General features: G+C 46.2%; 1 protein-coding gene across 12 annotated transcripts in view; it reads right to left on the bottom strand.

The window, feature by feature from the left end:
* KTN1 (kinectin 1) overlaps positions 1 to 23,838 on the bottom strand; it is an 84,119-nt gene that overhangs the window by 1,088 nt on the left and 59,193 nt on the right. For 4 of the 12 annotated variants that reach the window (XM_071557255.1, XM_071557258.1, XM_071557257.1 and 1 more), the window contains 19 exons: positions 23,506 to 23,543; positions 22,796 to 22,886; positions 22,611 to 22,688; positions 21,686 to 21,723; positions 20,761 to 20,851; positions 20,607 to 20,675; positions 20,201 to 20,238; positions 19,183 to 19,273; positions 16,573 to 16,659; positions 14,695 to 14,784; positions 13,563 to 13,643; positions 12,888 to 12,977; positions 12,711 to 12,803; positions 11,178 to 11,249; positions 10,654 to 10,737; positions 10,370 to 10,453; positions 7,047 to 7,130; positions 5,651 to 5,743; positions 631 to 752 (listed from right to left, as the gene is read on the bottom strand). In XM_071557255.1, the coding sequence (XP_071413356.1) occupies positions 648 to 752; positions 5,651 to 5,743; positions 7,047 to 7,130; positions 10,370 to 10,453; positions 10,654 to 10,737; positions 11,178 to 11,249; positions 12,711 to 12,803; positions 12,888 to 12,977; positions 13,563 to 13,643; positions 14,695 to 14,784; positions 16,573 to 16,659; positions 19,183 to 19,273; positions 20,201 to 20,238; positions 20,607 to 20,675; positions 20,761 to 20,851; positions 21,686 to 21,723; positions 22,611 to 22,688; positions 22,796 to 22,886; positions 23,506 to 23,543 (1,497 nt within the window). In that variant the 3' untranslated portion in view covers positions 631 to 647. The remainder of the gene's footprint in view (positions 1 to 630; positions 753 to 5,650; positions 5,744 to 7,046; positions 7,131 to 10,369; positions 10,454 to 10,653; positions 10,738 to 11,177; positions 11,250 to 12,710; positions 12,804 to 12,887; positions 12,978 to 13,562; positions 13,644 to 14,694; positions 14,785 to 16,572; positions 16,660 to 19,182; positions 19,274 to 20,200; positions 20,239 to 20,606; positions 20,676 to 20,760; positions 20,852 to 21,685; positions 21,724 to 22,610; positions 22,689 to 22,795; positions 22,887 to 23,505; positions 23,544 to 23,838) is intronic. The other 8 variants (XM_071557259.1, XM_071557264.1, XM_071557265.1 and 5 more) reach the window with 4 other exon arrangements.

The raw sequence follows: 23,838 nt of genomic DNA, 5'->3' as shown, positions 1-23,838 counted from the left end.
TCCCCACAGTGAGCCAGTGTTGGTAGCTCAGAGAAAGCCCAGTGGGTCACTTTATACCCTCCATGACAAAGCAATCAGAGCATGGAAATGCAGACACACTGCTGGGATGAAGGAAACAAGGCACAGGCTCTGGGAGAACAAAACTCTGGGTAACTTGCTGCATGAAGCAGCAGTTGGTGAAAGGAGGGGGATAGAAGGTTAGTCTCAGCTAACTGATGTGTGGATCTGATAGGAACAAACCCAGGGCCTACCAGAAGCTTTTTATGATGTACACATAGAATTTAGATTAGATATGAGGAAAAAATGCTTCATTAAAAGTGTTGTCAGGGTCAGGCACTGGAACAGGCTGCCCAGGGCAGTGCTGGAACCACTCCTGGTGGGATTTAAAAGATGTGTGGATGTGGCACTTGGGGACATGGGTTAGTGATGACCTTGGCAGTGCTGGTTTAATAGTTGGTTTAGATGGTCTTAGAGGGCTCTTCCAACTGTAATAATCCAATTATTCCATGATATTATTCTAAAAAGTCTTGCATTTTGTCACCAGATTTGCTGAGTTTGAACAAGGTCCCCACCATGACAGACCAGTGGGCTGCCCAAGAGCCACCCACCAACTCCAGTGGCTGCACTCACCTACTCCCTGTAGTGTCTCATCCCTTTGACAGCATTTGGCTTATGGACACAAGCAGCTTCTTGAGATGACCTACATCCTGGTTAAGATTCACTGCCACATTTAGTCTTTTATCAGTCAATTCCTGGAAGAAGGGGAAAAAAAAAAGAAGAAATCATTAAAAACTCATTTACAATCTAATTACTAAGAAAGCCTAGAATTAGATCCTCTGTATAAAATTACAATTGCTTGGGCAGATGGGAACAATTCTTGTAAGTCAGAGGGTTATGGCCACATTTAATGACAATGTGGTTCAAAGGCAAGAAACCCTTTCCTGTTGCAGGGAATTAACTGCACACAGAGAATGCCAGAGAGAGCATGGCTGACCTCCAGCTCCCACCCCCCCTGTCCAGGACTCCACGTACCCACTGCTCCCAGGAATTGTGCTCATCTCCACAGCCACACAAGCCTGGCTGAACCCCCACTACAGACTGGAGCATGTGGTTTGTAACACAGGCTGGGGAGGGAGGACTTCTGACCCCACAGCTGGAACAACAAGACTCCTGGACCACCAAGGGCTGGGTCTGACTGGGATCTGTGGGATGTGTGGGTTAATATCCAAGCCCAAGGCAGCTCCAGCTGTGGAACACCATGTGGAGCAGCTGGCTGGAGACACACACCCTTCCCCACCCACAGGGCTCAGCTCAGCTGCTGCCCACCAGCCATCCCATGGATTCACCCCCTGCTCCAAGCCCCTGGGAAATTCCCACTTGCCAGTGACACCTGGACTCGGATCAGGCTTCACAAAGCAGCCCAAGCACCAGTCAACACAGAGAAAAGGAAAGGGGAAAGCAACCATGAACCAGAAAGCTGGTTTCTTGTGCTGAAATGAAAATGCTGAGCTTGTGTTTTTTAAACAAAAATAAATGCTTTTTTTTCCTTCCAGGAGTTCAACAGTTTATTAATTGGGAAGTGTCACAACTGAAGATGGACTCTTCCCCTCCTGCCTCCCTCTCTGTCAGCCTTGCTGAGCTACCAGGGCTGTGTAATCTCTGTTTATTGCCTTTATTGATTAACTCCTCCAGAGACATGCAGAGCACTCCACATCTAAAACACACCTCACTGCTCCTCATTCAGCTCAGAACACAGACATGCAGACAAGCTGCAGGAGAGCTTTTCCTTGAGGTTTAGCAGCTCAAAATAAGCAACTGTGCCTTGGTGACAGGAATTCTTAGCAGGAGCACAGAGGTGTCTGCAGCCACCCAGCCATCAGCCAACCCCACTCTGACTCAAACAGTGCTACCAGCAGAACGAGACTGATGCATTATGTGGCTGCAAATCTCTCCCCAGAGTTCCAGGGAAATTAGAGGGAGTTCAGAGGGCCATTTTCCCTGCTCCCATTTGCCTGGAAATGCAGAATGAGCATTAAATCAAACTCAAGCACCTGCACGGTTACAGAAACGGCTCCAGGCTCAGACACGAGAACAAAACAATCCACAGCAAAGCTGCTCCTGAGTGGACTGGTAAAGATCTTCTACTGTGAAAAAATCATTGGGATCTGTGTTAGGGCAGCCTTAACCTGTTTTAGCCTTATTGAAGAAGAAGATGAGGCCTGTGGAGGCTGAGGCTTGGCTTAGTTGTCTCACACAGCTGATGGGAGTGGAAAGAAAGGCAATTAGCAGCCCAGCAGCAAATGAACCCAGCACTGCCCAGCAGTGGGATGGGGGTGCCTGTGTGATACCAGCACAGAAACAGCATCAGCAGTGAAGGAGCCTTTCAGCCCCACCTCTGGGAAGAGATCTTCCCTCCCTTATTTACTCCCTCTTCCTTCTGTTTTGTGACCTCTCTAATCTCAGGCAGTGTTTACTCATGAATTACAGACACATTCCCAACCCGCCTGGGGCCAATCCTGACAGATCTGGGCTCTGCACAGGCTGCAGCTCCTGCTAACACAGAAGGCATCACAGCTGCCTTGTGCAGCCACTGCTGTGTCCCAGCCCCATGCTCTCCATGACCTGGGGGAAAGTGAGGACCTGGGGGTTGGTCTCTTCTCCCAGGCACTCAGCAATAGGACAAGGGGGCACGATGGGCTCAAGCTCTGCCAGGGGAAATTGAAGTTGGAGAGCAGAAAAAAATTCTTTGCAGAGAGAGTGCTCAGGCATTGGAATGGACTGCCCAGAGACGGGGTGGATTCCCCATCCCTGGAGGTTTTAAAGTGAGCTTGGCCGTGGCACTGAGTGCCATGATCTGGTAAAGGGACTGGAGTTGGACCAAGGGTTGGGCTTGATGATCTCGAAGGTCTTTTCCAACCCAATCCATTCTATGATTCTGTGAAATTTAGGTTAAATATATAGAAAATTCTTCCCTGTGAGGGTGGGCAGGCCCTGGCACAGGTGCCCAGAGAAGCTGTGGCTGCCCCATCCCTGGCAGTGTCCCAGGCCAGGTTGGACAGGGCTTGGAGCAACCTGGGATAGTGAAAGATGTCCCTGCCCATGGCAGGGCTTGGAACAAGGTGAGCTTTAAGGTCCCTTCTGACCCAAACTATTCTGGGATTTTATGATTCTCTCCCTTTGGAATATGGGGAAGAAGAGAGGAAGAGAAGAGCAGTGGGGAAGGCCCTGTGATCACAGACCCAGCAGCTCAGACAGATGCTGAACCGTCTGGGCAGATCCCCCTCCACTGTTCCACACACATGGCACTGCCAGTTTCCAGTGATGGAATGTTTTACACTGAGATTTGAGGGGAAAAGCTTGTTAGAATTCACATAAGCCTCGAAATAAGCTCAGGGCCTCAGCAAGCTGCTGAATATAAATGACTTCCTTAAAGAACACTAAAAGGCCCCCTTTAGTCATCAGCTGGTCCCAAAAGTGACAAAGCAGCTGATTAGAAAACCCAAATGGTCTATTTTTAAATAGAAAGAAAAGGATTCTAAAGAAAACACTCTGAATGTGTTTGAGGGTTTATACAAGTATCATTTCTCAATTTTGTGGGTTGGTTCCAGTACCCAGAAGGAGCAAATATGCTCATTTTCGAGCATGTGTTTTCAGGTCCTTCATAAAAAAAGAGGCACTGTTGCTAGGTGGAAGTGGCTGGAAGACTCTCCTTTTTGATCTCAGAGCTATTTTCAGCTGAGTTTTTAGGCTTATGGGGAGACAGTTTCTTTTTTCCCCCCTCAAATAAAAAAAAGGAAAAAAAAAAGCTTGGAGAAAAGACAAAGAACATGCTCTAATTCCAGCCTCTGCCAATGGCTACCTGTCAAGAGCACTGCTTAGACAATTAATGTATTTTTACTAATGAAGGCTTAATTATAGGTTTATTAGAACTGTTTTTCCACACTCCTCTTCAGGATAAAGCCATGGATATTCTGGCAGAAAACTTGGGTTCCACAGCATGCCCAGAGAGCTCCAGAGCAGCAATGCCAGAGCCAGAGGGGTTATGTGAGTTAAGGCCAAAGCAATTAAATCCAATGAGCCCATCTGGGACACCACAGGGCACATCCAGTGCCACCTGGTTCAGGAGGGCTCACCAGAGCCACCAGCCACAAATGCCGTGGCTGATGGCACTGCTGTTCCCATGCACCACATGGATAAGCCACAAAGGCACAGGTGGGATTGGTGTGAGGAGGGATTTTCTCCAGACAGCAGCAAACAAGGCCATGGAGCACCTGACTGTTCCCAAAATCCCCTGGTCTTGTGCTGAAGGGCTCAGCAGACCTACCACCCCTCACAGGACCAGCTCACAGGGCTGGGACATCCCATCTCACAGGCCCAGCTGCACCTCTGGCTCGGGCACAGTGAGCCCAACATTGAGGTCCATGAGCATCCATGACTGATTACTCTGGAAAAGCCATTCCACTCCTGCTAAAGAATACAAAGGCTTTCTCAGAGTGCTCCTCAGAGGACCATGAGCTTCCTCCTGCAGCTGATGAAACCACTTTGAGTCAATATAAATTGTCCTATCAGTGAATGCTCCTCTCCCCCCTCAAAGGACAGCATTTCCTTCCACTCTATCCATCAGAAGGAAACAGGAATGAGTTTCACTGACACCCCTCAGCTGTGTAAAATGTGCTGGGAGAGCATCTGCTTTAGCCTTCCCTTCCCCAGCTGCCTCCTGCAAAGCTGTCTTGAAGCTGATGTGAAAGCTCTTGTATCCTGTGACAAAGCCACAACTCAAGCACCTGTACAGGTGATGTCCTTTTAGGGCCAACACTCTGAGTATCAACTCCCCAAGAAGGCCAGAAATTATTTGTGCTAAAGGTAATCCACAGGCTCAGGTGAATCACCTGCAAACCTCAAAACAGGCCACCCCAGAGAGAACCCAACAAATTCCAGACCCTAAAACTGCAGTGCCACTGCTGGAGGATACAGGAACACCAGCAGTGTGGAGGGTCAGTCACCCACCCACAGCACAAGGCAGAGCTCAGGTCTGTTCCTTACTCAGCTAAGCAAGATTTTGCTGCTGGCCCACATCAAGGCCACGAAACATTCCCAGGAGCCAGGACCAGCTCCAGGTGAATTCTGGCTAAGGACAGGCTCCTGGACACAGCTGCAGAGGACCAGAAGGAACCACGTTCTGGTAAGAGACAACCTCTGTCTTGGTTTTATGGGTCATGCAAAATTCTCTCCCTGGTGTTACAGATGTCAGCAAGTGCCAACCCAACAGTATTTTAAGCTCTTTGAGTAATCAGCAGATTTATTTTTGGCTTCCCCTTTCCCTTCTGGAAGGGACAAGTCTGGGGATCTTCCCACTTTTACCCAAACCAAATCAAAACCCCATCAAAAGCCCAGAATCAATCCCTTTCCTCCTTGCAAACCTGAGCCATGGGGAAGAGGTCACAGTCCAGATGACAGCAGAACTCCCAAGGCATCCCTGGGATACAGCTCTAGGACACCACCCTGACAAGCTGCAGGACTGGAAGCTCCATCAAGCCCTGGTTTCCCACCAGCAGCATACATCCTGTTCTTTTGCTGGACCTCACTTCCCACAGTTCCCCCTTGGCATGAGGTTTGTGCTGCCCCAGCACAGGCTCAGAGAGGCACTCACCGACTCTGTGCAAACGTCGCTGTTCTCAATAACATTGGCATCCCCAAAAACTTTCCCAATTTCCCTCTCAAGAGCTGCCAAAGACTCCTGGGCCTGCAAGGGAAAAAATTTAAACAAAAAAAAAAGGAAGAAAGGAAAAAACAGGGGAAGCATGACAATTAGCAAAGCCTGAGGAGCAACCCCCCCCCATCTCCCTGAGAGAACAAGAGACACAGGAAATCACCATTCAGGAGGAAATCTGGTTTATGGCAGATTTGCTCAAGGGACCAACACGTTTGCGAAGACTGACATGTCTCCTTACAATCAGCATGTTGCATGTCAGCCTGCCTGCATCTGAGAGCAATTCTACAGGGAAGCTCTAAAAGTCTCACGTCGAGTTATTAGGTAAAAATTGTGCAGCAAAATTCTTTTTGCAAGAGTAGGAGTGCAGGCAGGTCTCCAAAATCCTAATCACAGACCTGTATTTCTACAGAATGTACCATGAGCACCAGCACAGCTCGCTTCAAATGTCAACATCCAACATAATTTGTCCTGAGCAGAATTTTAAATTCCTTATTACAGCAGGTTTCCTTTTAACTTCTCACCTCCTGGCACTGCTTTTGTGATCACTTATCCGTGTCCTAGGACAAGACATGCCCCACCAAGAGCATTCTCCACTCCAGTCTTGCAAGAACTCATCCCAATTTCCTTACTGTGCTGAAGGAACAAGGTGTTCCAGAGTCTGGAGCCAGAGCCCAGCCACTCCACAGGCTATTCCTGTCTCCATTTATCAACCCTCCACAAGAGCTCCCTTTCTGGGGTGACAGACAGCCCTGGGACCTCTCAAGCTCAAAGATTTTCCACTCCAATCCATCTTGTAAGAGCAGTGATTGAGGAAGAGCAGAGGAAACCCACCTACTTGTCTCATCACACTTGTACAGATCTAACTTTTAAGATTTGGAGTCTCCTGGGTTGTAGTTGATGTGTAACCACAAGGCTTGTACACCAACTTGTAACCCTTTGCCATTTAAGACTGGATTTAAAAGCCTCAGGCAATGCTGTGGGAGGAGGGCTGTGGGATGGGCTTGCTGTTAGGCTGGGTGTCTTTTGAATAAGGAATTATTTGTCAGCCCCAAATCACCCCTTGTTTCCACTGGCATAAAATTATGATGAACAAGGAAGTCTTTCAAGAAGGATAATTAAACAGAGCTGTTGGTTGCAGTTTGATCATTTCTACAGCCATGAAGGTATCTTGCATGAGCTCTTACACCCACAGGCACTTGGGGAACCAGCCAGTGGAGCAGGATACCCCACCAGGCAGGGAGTCTCAAATCACCTTTTCCAGCACTGCAAAATGACATATCTTCAGAGTTTTTGCTAGAATTTCTCTCTGCCACTGTTAAGGGTCTCTGCTTACCTTGGGCAAGTCACCAGCCACCTTCTGCCTCTCATTCTGATCAACTTTGAGTTTTGATAGTGTTTCATTGAGCTGCGTTTTCAGCTGCAAAGCAACAACAGAGCAGGTGAGTTTCCCCTCACACACACACAGAGATTCCATCTGTCTGTCCCACGGATTAACCCAGAGCACACGGACTGCAAAGGGAGGAAGATTACCAACAATTACTGCACACACTGGATTAGTGGACATGTATGATGAGGTTTACAAGGACAGGCAAGGAAGAGAGACTCCATCTGTAAAGATAAATGGAAAGAATGGAAACTACAGAAGAAAAGACATGGTTGGCATCAGCTTTGGTACGAGTGGTTTCAACTTTTAAACTCTGTTGCCAGGAGGAGCATTAGCAATACTGACAGTGCAAAGCCTCTCCAGCACCTTTATCACAGAAGTCAGCCCAGACTCCAACTTAATTCACAGCAAATGTGCAAAAAATGTAGATTGTCATCTTCCTAGTTCAGGCTAAACAGTCTCTTTACTGCTGAATAAACTAAAAAGCTCTACTTGTCATCTTAATAAAGCACCACTTACTACAACTATGTTGACTTAACCAGCCTGTTAATGTCACATCAAGGCACGAATCACTGACAGGGGGATATTAAGTTGTCGATTGTGTTTAGATTCAATCCAAAAAAAGTGAAACTGTTTCAGTCAAGAGGGATGAACACTCCACACTGGCTGCCCTTAAACTGCAGCCTTTCAAAGGATAAACATTTTTAAAGGGTATTTTGATTGCACTACAACACAGCACACAGAAGCAGCCACAGCACTTGAGGCTCGAGCCTGGAACAGGAGTGTTAACAAGGAGCTCGAGTGCCAATTTGGTTGGATTTGTGCCTCTGAAGGGAGCTGTGCTAATGTTCACTATTCCTCCTGTCAATCTTCTGGGGAGCCAGCAGGAGATTAAAGAAGGGAACAATGGGCTACTCAGAGCCCTGAATTCTCACTAATTCCAAACCTACACATTGTATTTGTCTCACCCTTGGATGACTTCCAACCCTTTGGAGCACCTGGACTGGTGAATGCTGGGTTTTTACATTTTGGGGAACCATTGCTGAGCTCCTCTGCAGTTCAGCTTCTCTCCTTGCTCACCTTATACACAGTGGGAAAGCCACTATGAAATCCCATCATTTCTGTTCTTCAGCCTCCTGCAAAAACCCCTCACAGCCACTGGACAGCATTCCTGAGCCATTTGCATGCAGGTGCTTGTTCACCACCTCCTCACAGCACCATCAGATTATTGCACTCAAGCTGCCCTGGCAAGGGAGCTCAGCTTTTTAAGCTTTTGTTGTGCAGAGACATAATAAATTGTTGCCTCTTACATGAAAGAAGTTGGCATTTGCTGATTAACTCCAATCTATGCATTCAATTCCCACTTCCCCTGCTTTCAAAAGGAGAGGCTTTGGTTGCTGAGGCAAGCATACTGTTCACTTAAGCAGATTGTTGCTCTGGTGGTGTCTTTTTTTTTAAATTTCAACTATTTTAAGCCATTTCCATCAGTGGCAGCACCCTGGTGGGATCAGCTCAGCCTGTGGTGACAGGTGGTCCCACCAACCACTCCAAAACCCAAAGACAGTGACAGAGACAACCTTCCCCAATTCTGGCTCACAAGCAGGTAAGCACTTCCAAACACAAGCAGAGGAGGGATCTGACTGCTCCTGCAGCCTTACAAACCACATCAGTGAATCAAGGGGGAAGGGGAAGGGCTCAGACTGGAAAACCATGCATCCTTGGGTCCATCCTGGTTAATCCCAGTCCTTCTTGAGAAAGCTGCTAGAGGAGCATTATTGGCTGGAAGCATTTCTAGCCAAACATGCTGTTGCACATGCAAGCACCAAGCCAGCACAGCCATTCAGCCCAGCAGGGTGTCAGCAGCTGAAGGGCTGCATGCTCTGAATCCATCTGACTCTGGGTTTGGCCAATTGCTGCACATGCACAGCAGGATGGAACAGGCTCTGCACAGTCAGAACACACACACTGAATGGGTTGCACGCTCTGAATCCATCTAACTTTGGGTTTGGCCAATTGTTGTCCATGCACAGCAGGATGGAACAGGCTCTGCACAGTCAGAGCACAAATACTGAATGACTGAATGGGCTGCACGCTCTGAATCCATCTAACTTTGGGTTTGGCCAATTGCTGCACATGCAGAGCAGGATGGATCAGAACACAGATACTGGATAGGCTGCATGCTCTGAATCCATCTAACTTTGAGTTTGGCCAATTGCTGCACATGCAGAGCAGGATGGATCAGAACACAGATACTGGATAGGCTGCATGCTCTGAATCCATCTAACTTTGGGTTTGGCCAATTGTTGTCCATGCACAGCAGGATGGAACAGGCTCTGCACAGTCAGAACACACACACACTGAATGGGCTGCATGCTCTGAATCCATCTAACTTTGGGTTTGGCCAATTGCTGCACATGCAGAGCAGGATGGATCAGAACACACACACTGAATGGGCTGCATGCTCTGAATCCATCTAACTTTGGGTTTGGCCAATTGCTGCACATGCAGAGCAGGATGGATCAGAACACACACACTGAATGGGCTGCATGCTCTGAATCCATCTAACTTTGGGTTTGGCCAATTGCTGCACATGCAGAGCAGGATGGATCAGAACACACACACTGAATGGGCTGCATGCTCTGAATCCATCTAACTTTGGGTTTGGCCAATTGCTGCACATGCAGAGCAGGATGGATCAGAACACAGATATTGAATGGGCTGCATGCTCTGAATCCATCTAACTTTGGGTTTGGCCAATTGCTGCACATGCAGAGCAGGATGGATCAGAACACAGATATTGAATGGGCTGCATGCTCTGAATCCATCTAACTTTGGGTTTGGCCAATTGTTGTACATGCAGAGCAGGATGGAACAGGCTCTGCACAGTCAGAACACGGATACCACAGTTGCATCCTCAAAAGCTTTGGAGAAAAAAAACCCATCAGAGAATAACCCTGAAGTTAAGAGAGCACCACTTTGGCTGCTCCAAGGCCATGACACTTGCTGTTGCATATGCCTACACTGCAAATCTTCTCAAGAAGTTTCAGGAATGAGAGTCTTACAGACTTTGCAAAAAAGTCTTAAGAACCAGACATGCTATTGTTAGGAGCAGAGAAAGAGACAAATTGTAAAAGTCAGACTACATAAATGATTTCAATGGACAAAAATATCAAGCTGAAGAGGTTAGCAGAACAGACAGGATTTGAAATAAGTCTCCGCTTCGTACGTATGCTGGGAGCCTGTTGGTGCCCAACGGAGAACAAGCTTCTTACCAAATTTAACTCTTCATTCTGTCTTACTGCTTCAGAATATGAATCATCAAGTTTTTTCTGCAATTCAGTCAAGAGATCTTTGAGCTGAAATGAAGTTTAGAGTTTTAGGATTTGTCTCCTTAGGGTGCCCCCTTCTCTTTGCTCAATTATTAGTGTGTGTTCTACCCTAAGGTCACAAGCAACAAACTCCTCAGCCACAGGGGCTAAGCAGGGTTAGTTTGCCAGCCAACTGGTAACCAAAAGGAAAAACAACCAAAAAGAACAGCTTGGACAATTATGTTTACCTCTCTGACTTCTGAAACATAAGTAGATCGTTCTATTTCTGCCTTTTCTAGTTCACTTTCCAAATGTTCTCTCTCTTTTTTAAGCTAGAAACAGAAAAACAGAGTTAAAACAGATGTTTCCAATGCTTTCTTTTGCAGTATCGTTTGCTTGATTTGTAATTAGCTGTAAATTTCTGTCAAATAGTCCGTGACATTTAGAGAGCATTTCAAATGCAGTGATTGCACAGCACAGATTTAAACTGTTACACTTCAAAAAAAAAAGATAAAAAGAAAAAGGATCAAGCCCAGGATTGTCAACAAGCAGGAAACTGCTCAGCCTCACAAGAAAGAGCCCCAGTGGGTGAGTACAGAAGTGAAAAACAGAACAATTTCCAGTACTGAGCTTCTCTGCTTTCTAAAAACACTGCCCAAAAGACTCAGATTAACTGCAGCACAGAAAGTTCAGGTTCACAGCATAAGCCTAAATGGTGTTTAAAGAACATAAATCTTCAAAGACAAAAAGGAAAAAAGACACCTGCACGTACAGTTTCAACTTCTTTGATTTCTTCCCTTAACCTTTCCACCTCGTGCTCCAAGGAAGTGACTGAAGTTTTCATCTGCAGTTTTCAAGAAAAACAAGAGATATTTAGTTGGGTTGGTCTCAAACTCTCCATATAAACATGAGATTGCTTCCACTTTCTAAAAATATTGAGGATGAACTATCAGTGGCTGGATAAAATGCTCAAATAATTCAATATACTGAGTCTATGTTAGAACACCAGTCCTACCTTCTCCCAACTTAAGTATTTCTTTGACATATTTAGAGCCTAAATGTCTGAAATATTTGGAAAATAAGGACTAAGCCAGTTGTGCATTAGTCATAGTAAGGGAAATATCCTTCCTGGACAGGGAACAGACTCCATCACACACCCAAATTCAGCCTATTTAGCCTCATTAGGGGCTGTGTAAGTGCAGCAGATGGTACCACATCTACAGTTCAAGATCTGACAGCCTTTATAAGCCCCTCAACCAAGATGTTTATAAATCATCTGTTTGCTCCAGGCTCACACACTGGCACTCAAATTTACTAAGCAGAAATACTTTAGAAATTATTTTTTCAAAAAAAGCAGTTTGACCTACTTTAATTGTAGATTAGCAAAGAAACATAAAAGGCTTTTTTTTCTTCCCACTTCTGCTAACAGAGCCTTCCTAAAAGGAAAGCTTTGCAGGCAATTTCAAGTGTAATTAGTTGACCATAATGGATTGAGCAGTATTTTAACAGCTTCCAAAAAACTCTTTATGATCCTATGAAACTTCAATTTTAGCACAAAGAGTCCCTATCTATTCACAAAGAGACCTGGAATAAACCCCAAGTGCTCAAGAGAAGTTGTCAGTCCAAGTTATCTGGATCAGAAAAATGCATATTCCTGGGCACATTAACAGGACAAATGTACATTTCTGAACCTCTGGCTTCCTATCTCACCAACAGTAATATTACTATTTGCTATTTGTGCCTCCTGCATCACCTGCAAAGGACTTCCCATCCCTGGGAGTGTCCCAGGCCAGGCTGGACAGGGCTTGGAGCAACCTGGGATAGTGGGAGGTGTCCCTGCCCATGGCAGGGGGTGGAACAAGATGGTCTTTAAGGTCCCTTCCCACCCAAATCAGTCTGTGATTATAGGACTGTGACACAGACTTGTCACAAAGACCTTATACCTGTGCTCTTTATTGGTTCTTGCTTCTCCAAAGACAACAGAAATAACCACACCAATCTAAAGGGATCAACAAATCCTCCATTTTTCAGGTTTCTTTAATGGAAACACATTCCTTTAAAAATTCAAAATCAGCCTTTACATGAAGCTAAGTATCAGAACACCAAAATACTGCTGGTATGAGGAATTATTCCCACTATACTTGTTGCAGGCTTCACCTTTGTCATTCCCTGGTCACAAACACATCAAACCAGGCAGCCAGGGCTGTTCTACACCTGCCTTCACACACCTCAAACACCCTCTGTGACTTCAAGCACAACCTGCCTGGCTGCTGTAAAAAAAACCAAAAAAAATCTTCAGAAATACCTGTTTAAGTTCCTTCTGTGATTCTTCAACTTTTATCTTCCATTTGCTTTCTTCCTCTTCTACACTCCTCTGTAGCCTTTGTAAAATCCCCTCCTAAGGGGAGAGAGGGATTTGAAAGCTCAGAGCAGAAGAAAAGCAGCTTGGAACATCACAGAGGTGACCAGGCATCCAACTTACTGTCTCTGCCAGAACAGATTTGTATTTCTCACACTCCAGCTGCAGCAGGATGTGCATTTCCTCAGCCTCCTTCAACTTCTGCTCCATAGCCTGGGCAAAGGGAAAAAGGGACCATGACAGCCACATCTCAGTGGATGGTTTTCAGTTCTATTCATCTTTCCACAAGCTGGTGCCATTCATGGGCAGCTCTGCCATGCACAGACAAGAGCAAGTGCAGGGTACACCTACAGCTCTCAACACTGAATCACAAACTTCATGTAAGTTACTGAAAAAATCCCCATTACTCCCAAAAGGGAACAGGGATTCTGAATTTCACGGACTCCCAACTCCACAAAGCACTTTTTAAAGATGCAAATACACTTCTGATTTACAACCTTCAAACATCTACAGGGTGCCCAGAGAAGCTGTGGCTGCCCCATCCCTGGAAGTGTCCAAGGTCAGGCTGGATGGGGTTTGGAGCAACCGAGGCTGGCGAGTGTCATCCCTGTCCAGGGCAGGTTGGAACTGGATGACCTTTAAGGTTCCTTCCAACCCAAACCATTCCAGGATTGTACAGAACAATTTCCTTGTGACTTGTTTGAGAATTTGAACTTCACAACCCTCAGCACAATTTGTAAAACTTATACTGGAAAAACACATTCTGCCCCTCACAGGTTGACCCCTGTCTGTGCCTACCTTGACATCTTGAGATCCTGAAGCCTCTCTCAGATATTCCTTTGCCATCTTCTCAAACCCACATATCCACTCGCTGTGGCTCTGTTGGGAAACCATTCAGTTAAAAGCTGAGAACAACCTCCCTAAAGCCATTCCCAGGCCATTTGTCTCCCAGCTGCAGGCTCAGGGAGCAGCATTTCAGTGCCCCAGACCCCCAGAGCTCCCACACAGCCTGCCAGTTGTTGTTCAGTCAGTACCACACACAGCTGAGAGGAGCTGGTGGGCAGCAATCCAGGAGCACGAGGTTATGAGACACACACACAGCTCAGGGGGGCCTGGATGTGCTGGAACACAGCTGAGTGACAGAGGACTCCCTGCAAGTGTCAGGGCTCCACCAGAAGCATCTGAAGATGTACAGCAATCTTTTCCAAAATCCCTGAGCAATTAAAGCAGACACTTGCTATGTAATTGTAGGATGGCTGTTTTGTAACCTTACAGAAACAGCCTTTTTAAAGACTGGCTCATCAGGAGACTAAGTTTAGCACATTTGGGAACAATTTTAAATATGAATATTCAAAACCTCTGGATGTCATCCATGGAATGCAAACCCCCTTTTTGCAGCCTCACGTCACTTTACTCACCCCAAGTGAACCAGATGAACCCAGTGCACTCTCCCTGCAAACAACTGAGAGCCACCAGGGATATAAATTTGGAAATCACTGCTTGGGGACAAAATAAACCTCCTAAACCACATTAGGTGTCACTGAGGCAGCACATCTCCTCCAGAAAGGGGCAGAAATACAGACCCCATTGTGCCAGACAGTGAGTAAACACACAGCAGACCTTATTCAACCCTGAAAATTTACTGTCTCGGTTACAAGAGAACACAGACAGGTAAATGGGTGTTAGGGCCATAAGAAAACACAAGATAACGACAATTTCTTTTTTGTTTTAACACTCTTCTTGAAGTAAGCACCTACAGCTTTGTCTCTCTGCTGCTGGCAAGTACAAGGCACCATTAGTGACACTCTTGTCCCCTTGTAAAAGCCCTGGGACATGGGAGACTGTGAGGAAACTCTCCACAGTGCCCAGCACAGCAGGATCAGAGCCCTCTGGTTCCCAGCAGAAGGTTCAGAAGAGCCACTTCTCTTACCACATTAGAAGGAAGGGAGACTTTAGGGAAGAGCTTCTGGAGGAGTTCACGTGTCTCCACCTCGGCAGCCTCCAAATGCTGCTGCTTCTCCTAAACCAAGAGAAGGGCCCATGTGAAACTGGGGAAAAAACAATCCACAGATCTGGCAATAGCCCATTCTATGCCTGCAGTAACTCACTTAACCCAGAAAGTCTTTTCATAAGTGAGAAAGGTGCTATAGTCTCTAAAATTGCCAGTAAATTGCTCCAAAAACTGGTCACTGAATTGCTTCAGAATTTGGCCTTCGCTTTTGTTCTCTTAAGCTTTTATTTTCTTATTTTCTCCTCCAATCTAGCCTGGCTGTACAGAAATCACACCATCATTCACTTTTCACAACACAAACTACACTGTGCTGAGCAACTGCATCCACAGATCACAGCAACCCTGCCACTCCACTTGACAGAGCTCAAAAACAAGTAGTTTGACCAATCAACCTTTTTTTTTTTTAAATCCATGCTTTTCTTAAACAATTTCAGTTGTGGAAAAAAAATCACCATAAGTTCATGTCATCACATCAAAATCAGAGAATTAAAAATCTAAAGGAAACTTTGTGTTAATGCACATTTGAACCAGGCCAAGAAAGCAAAACTTCTAAACATTTTAAGTACTCAGGAGGAAAACCCTTATATCCTTTATATCCTCCTTTCCCAACCTTGGATGCAATGGGAAATAATTATTAGAGCTGTGTGATAATCTCCAGGCTTTCTTTGCTATTGCTCTGCAAATAGGAAGACCCAGAGCCAAGGGCACCCTGTACAGATCCATCCCTCCATGTATTTAACATTTAAAGCAGAGCAGCCACAGGACATGTGCTTGCTGTGCTTGTGGCAGATGGGGTTAATTTAGCCACACCATGCTCAGGCTGCCATTTAAATTTAAATGCAGAAAGCCTGAAACCCTGCACAGAAGGCAGCTTTGAGCCTAAATCCTTCACTGATCCTTGGTTTTTCCCCCCTTGGACATCGGTGTTACTGCCTTGCTGCTCTGAGCTCCTTTGCTGCAAGAGGTGGGTGGTGTGAGCATGTTGAGATGCAGAGGCAGAAACCAGACATGGGGTTGGGAAGTTGTGCTAAGTGTGTTAGTTGGCAGCGATTTAGGCACCACCAAGGAGTGGCCAATGGCTGTTTGATGAAGCCTCCCAGCTGCAAGAGAGAGCAGGCAAGCATTAGCACAGGGCAAAAGCAGGTCCAAACCTCCCCAGCCAAGGGCAGAGGCACCTCCAAAACACAGACACACAGTCCCAAATCAGAGCTCCTCTGCTTCTAGAGACCTCACTGGTGTTCTTCAGGTGATTTTGATGCTTTGGTTGAATTAACACTGAACCAGGCTCACAGCAAACACAAGCTCCTCTCAGAGCCATTCATGGCCAGTATCATTTGGAGCATCAGTCCAATGGTCCTTTCATGTGCCTTCCAGGAGGAATTCACAGCTGTGGTCACACCATTTGCCTGGGGTTTTAAGTAATAATTTAGTCCTGGTGCTCCACAGGTCCAATAGATTTGTTCAAGCACAGCCAAAGCCCAGTAGAGGAAAGCAGGTTTGCTCACCAGCACAGCTTTTACTCTGGAGCTCCCCACAAACCAAAAGCGATTCACGACAGCTCTAACAATTATGCAAACAAAAAAAAAATCAAAAGTCAGCATGCCCACAAACTAACAATTAAAAAAAAATAAACCTAAAGACAACAGGAAGAAGCAGAGGTGAGAGTATATGAATGATCACTGAGAAGAGATTATACTTAAACTGCAGTAAAAGTTAAAAGTCTCCATTTCACTTAAAAAACCAGCTGCAGATCTGCTTCTAGCTTAACGCATCATTTCTAGCAGTCAGCATTACAACCTTGGCAGTCTTGTTCACTTTGTCCTGCAGCAATTTTTCAGTTGATGCCAATGCTTCCATTGCTTCCCAGTTTTTCTCCCGAAGGTCCTAATCATTTTTAGAAAGAATGATTTCAGTTCAGCCAATATTCAAAGTGGGTTTGCTTTTATTTCAGAGATATTACTTCACGTCACATTCCACCATTTGCATTTAAATGCTGGTCACTGCAAGATGATTTTGTTGGGGAGTAGGACATACACTAGCAAAGACAAGTGTTATGTTCAAAGAGTCTGAATGAAAAGGTGGAGGGGGGAAAAAAATGCCAATTTCTACCCAACCTGCCCCCAATGTCCACAACTGATCCAGGTGTTACTGCAGAGCTGTATCACTACAGTGACCCCACACTTTGACTGCACTTGTAAGAAGAAAGAGGGAAGTTTTCAGAAGTAGTGAGGAAGACAGACACCAAACCACAGACTACACAACAGAGTGTTAGGCATGTTGCAGTGCAGAACCCAGCATGGAGCCCAGGACACATGGAGGTGTGCACATTTATGCCCCTGATCCTGCAGCCACACCCTGAGCCTCAGCCCAAACCTACTTGGTGAGCAACACAAAGCTCAGGGCCTCTCTTGGCAGTGTCTGCCCAAGACAGAACTCTCCACTGTACCCACAGAACACTGGTTTGGGGCTCACCAGCCCTCCTGAGAGGTTCTGGGGTGCCAGCAGTGGCCAGCACAGCCCAGACCCGCGGGGAGAGACCACAGTGCTGTGCTCCTGCATCTTTCTTGGCGAGGTCATCAAACGTGTACTCCACAAGGTGTCAACATGCAGGCTCAGTTAGGAGGCCCAGAGCTCTGCTAAGAGCAGCCTCACAGCTCAGATCTAATCACAGAATCATAGAATTAGTTGGGTTGGAAGACACCTCTGAGATCATCAAGTCCAACCCTTAATCCAACTCCACTTTGATTACCAGATCATGGCACTCAGTGCCACGGCCAATTTCAATTTAAAAACCTCCAGGGATGGAGAATCCACCACCTCTCTGGGCAGCCCATTCCAATGCCTGAGCACTCTCTCTGAAAAGAATTTCTTAGTGATATCCAACCTAAACTTCCCCTGGCAGAGCTTAAGCCTGTGTCCTCTTGTCCTACTGTTGGTTGCCTGAGAGAAGAGACCAACCCCCACCTGGCTACAACATCCTTTCAGGCAGTTGTAGAGAGTGACAAAGTCTCCTCTGAGCCTCCTCTTCTCCAGGCTAAACACCCCCAGCTCCCTCAGCCTCTCCCCACAGCACTTGTGCTCCAGTCCCTTCTCCAGCCTCATTGCTCTTCTCTGGACCCGCTCCAGCCCCTCAATCTCTTTCCTCAACTGAGGGGCCCAGAACTGAACACAACACTCAGTCTAGGAAGGATGGTGGGCCTTGCAGGGAGGAGAATACAGTGCTTGGGATTGAGATTAAATTTTTTCCAACCCTCAGAGCAATCTCCTTTAGCAAAGGGCTGTTCTGGAAAGGTTGGTTTGTCGTTCACCGAAGTTGCATTCAAAGCCCAGCAGGTACCTGCACCAGCTTCACCTCACCACTTCTACTGTCCCACTATCCTGAGGGCTGTTTTACAGGATATAAGCACAATCTTGGATAAAACTGAGAAAATCTGGGACCTACAGGCATGGCCTGCCTTTAGCAGCAGTCAGACTTCTGTCTGCACCACAAAGGGTGCTTAGATCTTGTGATTCCCCAGGAAACACATGCATATGGTTCTACCCTTCCAGCTCAGTTGTCCTCTGAGTCTACTCAGCCACTTTCCCTCTATTTTATTTCAGCTCTTAAACAGCACTCCTTGCTCAAAAGCTCAAGTTCTCGGTATTTTCCTTGTGCATCTTCCTTATATTGTCCCACTACTAAGCAATAAAGCTTATTGCATGGTATCCATTGGATTTTACAGTCTATCAAGGAGAGATAGGCAAGATAAACCCCCTGTGCTTTAACAACTGTCTTCCAAGTAACTTAAAAGACAGCACTCTTACTCTTGCCCTGCACAGGTAATGCCCTACAAGGATGTAACTTCACAGCTTCATGATGGAAGATAAAAGTTATAATTCCACCCACAAACAACCCACACTGCACCATCAGCAGCTGCTGTGCAGGAAGGCTCATGGCCCTTCACCTGCTTTGGAAGATCAGGATTAGTCACTGAGGATTGGGAAAAGCCAGATCTGAGCACCCTGAAGGTAATTCCCCCTCCCATGTCCATGCACAAGGACCAGAGCCTGGAGCACAGCACCTTTCATCCTCCCCAAACCCACTTCTCTTCCCTTGGCAAAGGGTGTGTTTCTGAACAGGACTAACAAGGCTTGAATCCCAGCCTAAGGACCTGCTGTGGGATGTGTCCCTTAGCAAGTCTCCTTCCTCTCCTTAAATCAGCAAATTGTCAAGGACTGACAAACTCTAACCAGTAATGTGGTCACTCCCAAGAGGGAAAGAGTGTCCAGGGGACACAATACAGCACACAAGTGTCAGAAACACTCCCTGCAGAATGCTCCAGGCATCAAGGAGTGCTGTGCACACAGGTTTGGTTGCTTTGGGAGTTTGGGAGGGTTTTCTGGGGTGGTGGGGAAGAATTTCCTTACGTTGTTCTTTTTCCTCTGCTGCTCAAAGGCGTTTCTCTGAGAGGCGAGCTCGTTCTGGAGGCTGGCAATCTCCTTCTCCTTGCCTGCAACCCTGAATTGACAAAGAGATTCACAAACAAGTCAGGAGGCACTGAAGAAATTCCCATGGAAGCACTGACACCCTTTCCCATACTCTGACTTGCCTTCCCTTCCAGCAACACTCTCCTTGAAAAGCTGCTCTCACTGACTTGGCAGCATCACTCGCTTCCCACTGCTCTGTGAGCCACGGGCTGCCAGAGCAAAGCCCATTGTAAGGCTGTTGCTTGCCTACAACAGCATCTGCACACATTTATCAAGGCCACAGAAAGGCAGCACATTAGCTGAGGGTAAGGCAGCCAACCCACACTAGCACAGCACCAGAAACAGGCACTGCCTGCTGGATAAGAGCATTCCCTTTCAGGCACCTAGTCCACAATTTATAAGTCATTGCACTTAAAAGACAAATAATTCAGCCAGCCAAAAATGCATGACAGTGGCAATTTGCTCAGCACAATGTAAGGCAGTGTGGCATCAGCTTCCACTCAGTTATTCAGTGTGCTTCAGCTCCACCTTACAACACACTTTCAACCCCTGAGATTTCCCCTGGGAAAAGATTTCCACCGGATGATTTTATAATATGAAAAACCCTCTGCTGAGCTGAAGTTCCAAGCAAAAAATCCTGTCACTTTTGCTTGAAACACCAACATTTAACTCTTCAGCCACACAGCTGAGCTGGCATGCATTCAAAATTCAATCAATCATGGCTCACTTCTATGGTGGGCACAACACTCTGCCAGCACTGTCTGTCTGCAGGAGATTGCAGCCAAGGAGAATCATTGTGAGGAGAATCTTTATGTTCAAGTTTTATTAGATAGAAAACTTTTTTTTTACAGCCCACTTCTCACACTCTGATACTGCACATGTGGCAATTATTTCACCTTCTAAATTTCCTGAGCAGTAAGAAATGCATCAATTGCATTCAGCTTCTGGCAATACTCACACTTGGAGGAGCTCCTCGCTTTGGACAGCCAGAGATGCCTACAAGGAGATCAGAGAAGTGTCAGGAGTAGAGCAGCAGCAAAGCCCAGGATGTGCCTTGTTAATGAGGCACTGCTGCACCACCACCAGCTGCACTCTGGGGGAAACCTGTCCAGCCTCCCCTGGGAGCAGCCTGGCTGGGATACAGCACGGAAAGGGAGAGGAGAACACAGCAGAACACAAGGCTGCAAACCCACATGATAAAGGGAAGCAGGAACAGATTTGCAACAGCCAGAAAAACTGGCTCAGTGCAACCCAGCCCTGAAGCTCTCCCTGCATTTCCATGGTCAATACAGCTACTGGTTTTTCCATACAAGATACCATCACCCCCTGGGACTTCATTCAAACAGTGCAACTGGAAGCATTACCTGTTTGCAGTTCTCCTGCTTTAATTCTTGTATTTGAGCTTTAAAAGATTCATTTTCTTTTTGCATCTCCTGTTGAAAGGAAAAAAGCAATATATACTCATGTATAAATATAGATACACACTCTCAATACAGACACTCCTCATCAAAACTTTACCTGCAACTGTTTTACTTGGTTTGCAATTTCTCTCTCTTTTTCTTCCACTACAGTTTTCAGCTTCTTCATTTGTTCTTCTTCCCCTTTCAACCTGCAGAGATGGTTTAGAAAGTAAGAAAAAATATTATTGAAGAAAAAATGCTTAAAGTAAGGAAAAAAAAGTTAAAGATTTTATGCTAAAAGGGACAGACACTCTAGTTGGGGCAATTTTTGCAGAAGATAAATAAATTCTGTAAGCTATATATAATAATCAGCCAAAAGGAGAGCACACACATATGGAGAAGAAACCACTGCACTACAGCTCCAAGCCAAGGGATTGATCACCTGAGCAGGTGGCTCTGAAGGTGCCAGGGACAGTCTCCTAAAGGTGAGGCTGCCTCAGCTACCACGTACTGGCTCTCCCAGAGCTCTGCTGGGAGGGCAGCAGATCCCAGGAGCTGCCTCAAAGACAGAGCCCTTCTTGGCACAGTCTCATAAAACCTTCCTCTGCCTTGGAGCAGCCAGACAAAGCAGAGTCAAAACAGAGGAAAGCCTGGCAGTGCTTCTCCATAAAAGAGGAGCTGGAGAACTGGCTATTGCATCTCAGCCTGGAAATGGCAAACTGGATCTCTTCGCTGCTTCCACCAGCTGAGCCACAGGCACTTCAATCCACACTCTTATAAACATGCTAAACAGAAGGAGAAATTATCCCCAGGCACAAGAAGCAGCAGATTCCCTGGTTAATGGAGCCCTGGGTGAACATTCCCAGGGAGTGTGAGCAGCACTGCTCAGGCAGGATGGTCAGGGACAGAGACACTGAACTGCCATTTTAGCAAAGCCCATGGAATTCCTGAAACCAATCCATACATTCCAGTTTAAGATAAATGCCAGCACTGAATGCATATTCCCAGCAGACACCTGAGGAACTGCTACTATGCATACTCACAAGCTCTCCAGGTCCTGGATTTGGGATGCAGCTGGAACCTGGAAAAGTAATTCCCAATCTCATTTGGATGGCACAGTTTTCAAATTAACAGCAGCTCTTTGTGTCAGCAGAGGCCACACACAACTTGCAAGAAATATCACACTTGTCAAAGGAATACCAGGAATTTTGGATCAGATATTCTTGATCCAAGAACAGCTAAACACAAAATTGATTTCAGAAGCAGAGCTTACACCAAGCATTCCAAACTTCACACCAGCCAATTAGTCTCCATTCCATCTTCCCCCTGGGATAAATGCCTGTCTAGACTTCCACCCAAAATAAAAGTGCAACTCAGTTTATCCCCTTTACCATCAACAAAAATCCAAATTAACCTAAAATACCACCTTATTGGAAAAGTTCTCCCACTAAGTAACACTTGGCTTCAAGGATGTCCAGTTGCCTGTTCTCAAGTCCAGCAGGAAATCAAAAGCCAAAACATTCCAGCCTCAGATAAAGGCAGGAAGGAATGAGAGTAAAGGCTGAGCACCTCAGGAGGAGCTGCTACACTCAGTCACTGCAAGAGTTCCTCCATGACTGGAGCTCTCCAGACCTGCTCCAGCCTGGCAAGGAGGTGCCCAGGACACAGCCCTGATTCTGTCTGGGAGCTTCAAAGCTTTCAGACCACCAAAGCTCCTCGTTATGCACAGTATCATCCCCGTGAAAGAAACACTCCCAGAACTTGTTATCCATGTAAAACCCGTTCTGGAGGAACACAGCTCAACTAGTGGGACCTCTGCACTGTAAACTACCAGCTTAGTCAAACAGGATTTAAAGAAACTCTGGAAGTTGATGGCAATGCAAACACTTGGTGAGAGGTTGAGGAGCAAATCATTTTCCTGTTCCCCCAAGCAGCATTCCCAAACCACATCCACTCTGCAGGCTGTACCTGTTGGAGCTGTTGCAGGTTCTGTTGTTCTAATTCCTGAACTTTACTGGTTAATTGTGCAATTGTGTCCTTCTGACCCTTTGGACAAATAAAAAGCAAGTTTAGAAATGTAAATTTATCTTCTTCACAGACAGAAATGCTGCCCACAGGACTTATTTCCCTTCAGAACACCAAAGAAGGCTTACCTGCAGACATTCTCCTTTCTTAACCATCTCTTTCTCCTTCTCTTCCAGTAAGGCCTCCAGGGTTTTCACCTGCTTCTCCTTCCCCTTCAGCCTGTACCATTAAACACACAGAGACACAGCATCAACCTTTGCTCTTTTATCCACCTGAAAATAAACCACCCAACGCTTTGCAGCACGGAACAAAAGCAGCAGGTGTGATCAAAGGTACCAACACAATTCACCTGCTAAAAACCAGTGTGTGAACACTTCCCCTTCAGCCTGGAGATGCCCTTGATCAGTGGTGCTGCTCACTGAGTGAGGGCTGACACAGATTTGCAGGGATATCACACACATGTGCTCTCCTCATCTAAAAATACTCCCTTCCCCTCCCTCCCCAGCTGGGGACACAAGGGACTGATCACTTACCCACCCAGATACAGCACAGATATTATTACCAAAGTAAGTTTTCCACTATGCCTTGCCTACAACCCTCCACCCTGAGCTGAATTAAACCACTTGCAGCTAAACTGGGGCTAGAGAAACCAGGCTGCACTTCATGTTTGCTGCCTCAGACAGGAGCGGGTGTTTCTGCTAAAAACTCACATCTAAGACCAGTGTTAACAGCCTGGATCACTTCATGTGAAGCACAGACAGCAGGGAAGAACATTTCAACTTAAAACAGACCAGAGGAGTAAGGGGTGCACAGATAAGACATCACCAACTGTACTTACAGAGTCTGAAGTTCTTTGACTTGTGATGTAACTGAGACCTAAAGAAAACAATCAGGACTTCAGTTCAGTGCACATGCAAAAGACACATAAATACTAAAAACTGCTCTAGGGAAACCCCAGACATTCATAAAATAGGCACTATTTGTTGCAGTTATATAAGCATAAACACTCCTCTGGGGTTGTTTTTAATTATGAGAAGCCAAGTGTCTCCACTAGTGACATTCTCCACATTTAAAATGTGACTTCCAGAGCAGCAAAGGAAACAGTGCAATGGGAGCACAAGCAGGCCTGTGTTTGCACCATGGGACACACAGGACAAAGCAGACACTGATG

This window comes from Pithys albifrons, chromosome 6 (assembly GCF_047495875.1).
Source record: "Pithys albifrons albifrons isolate INPA30051 chromosome 6, PitAlb_v1, whole genome shotgun sequence".
In the NCBI taxonomy this organism is placed as follows: Eukaryota; Metazoa; Chordata; class Aves; order Passeriformes; family Thamnophilidae; genus Pithys; species Pithys albifrons.
This window is presented reverse-complemented; position numbering and strand designations above follow the sequence as displayed.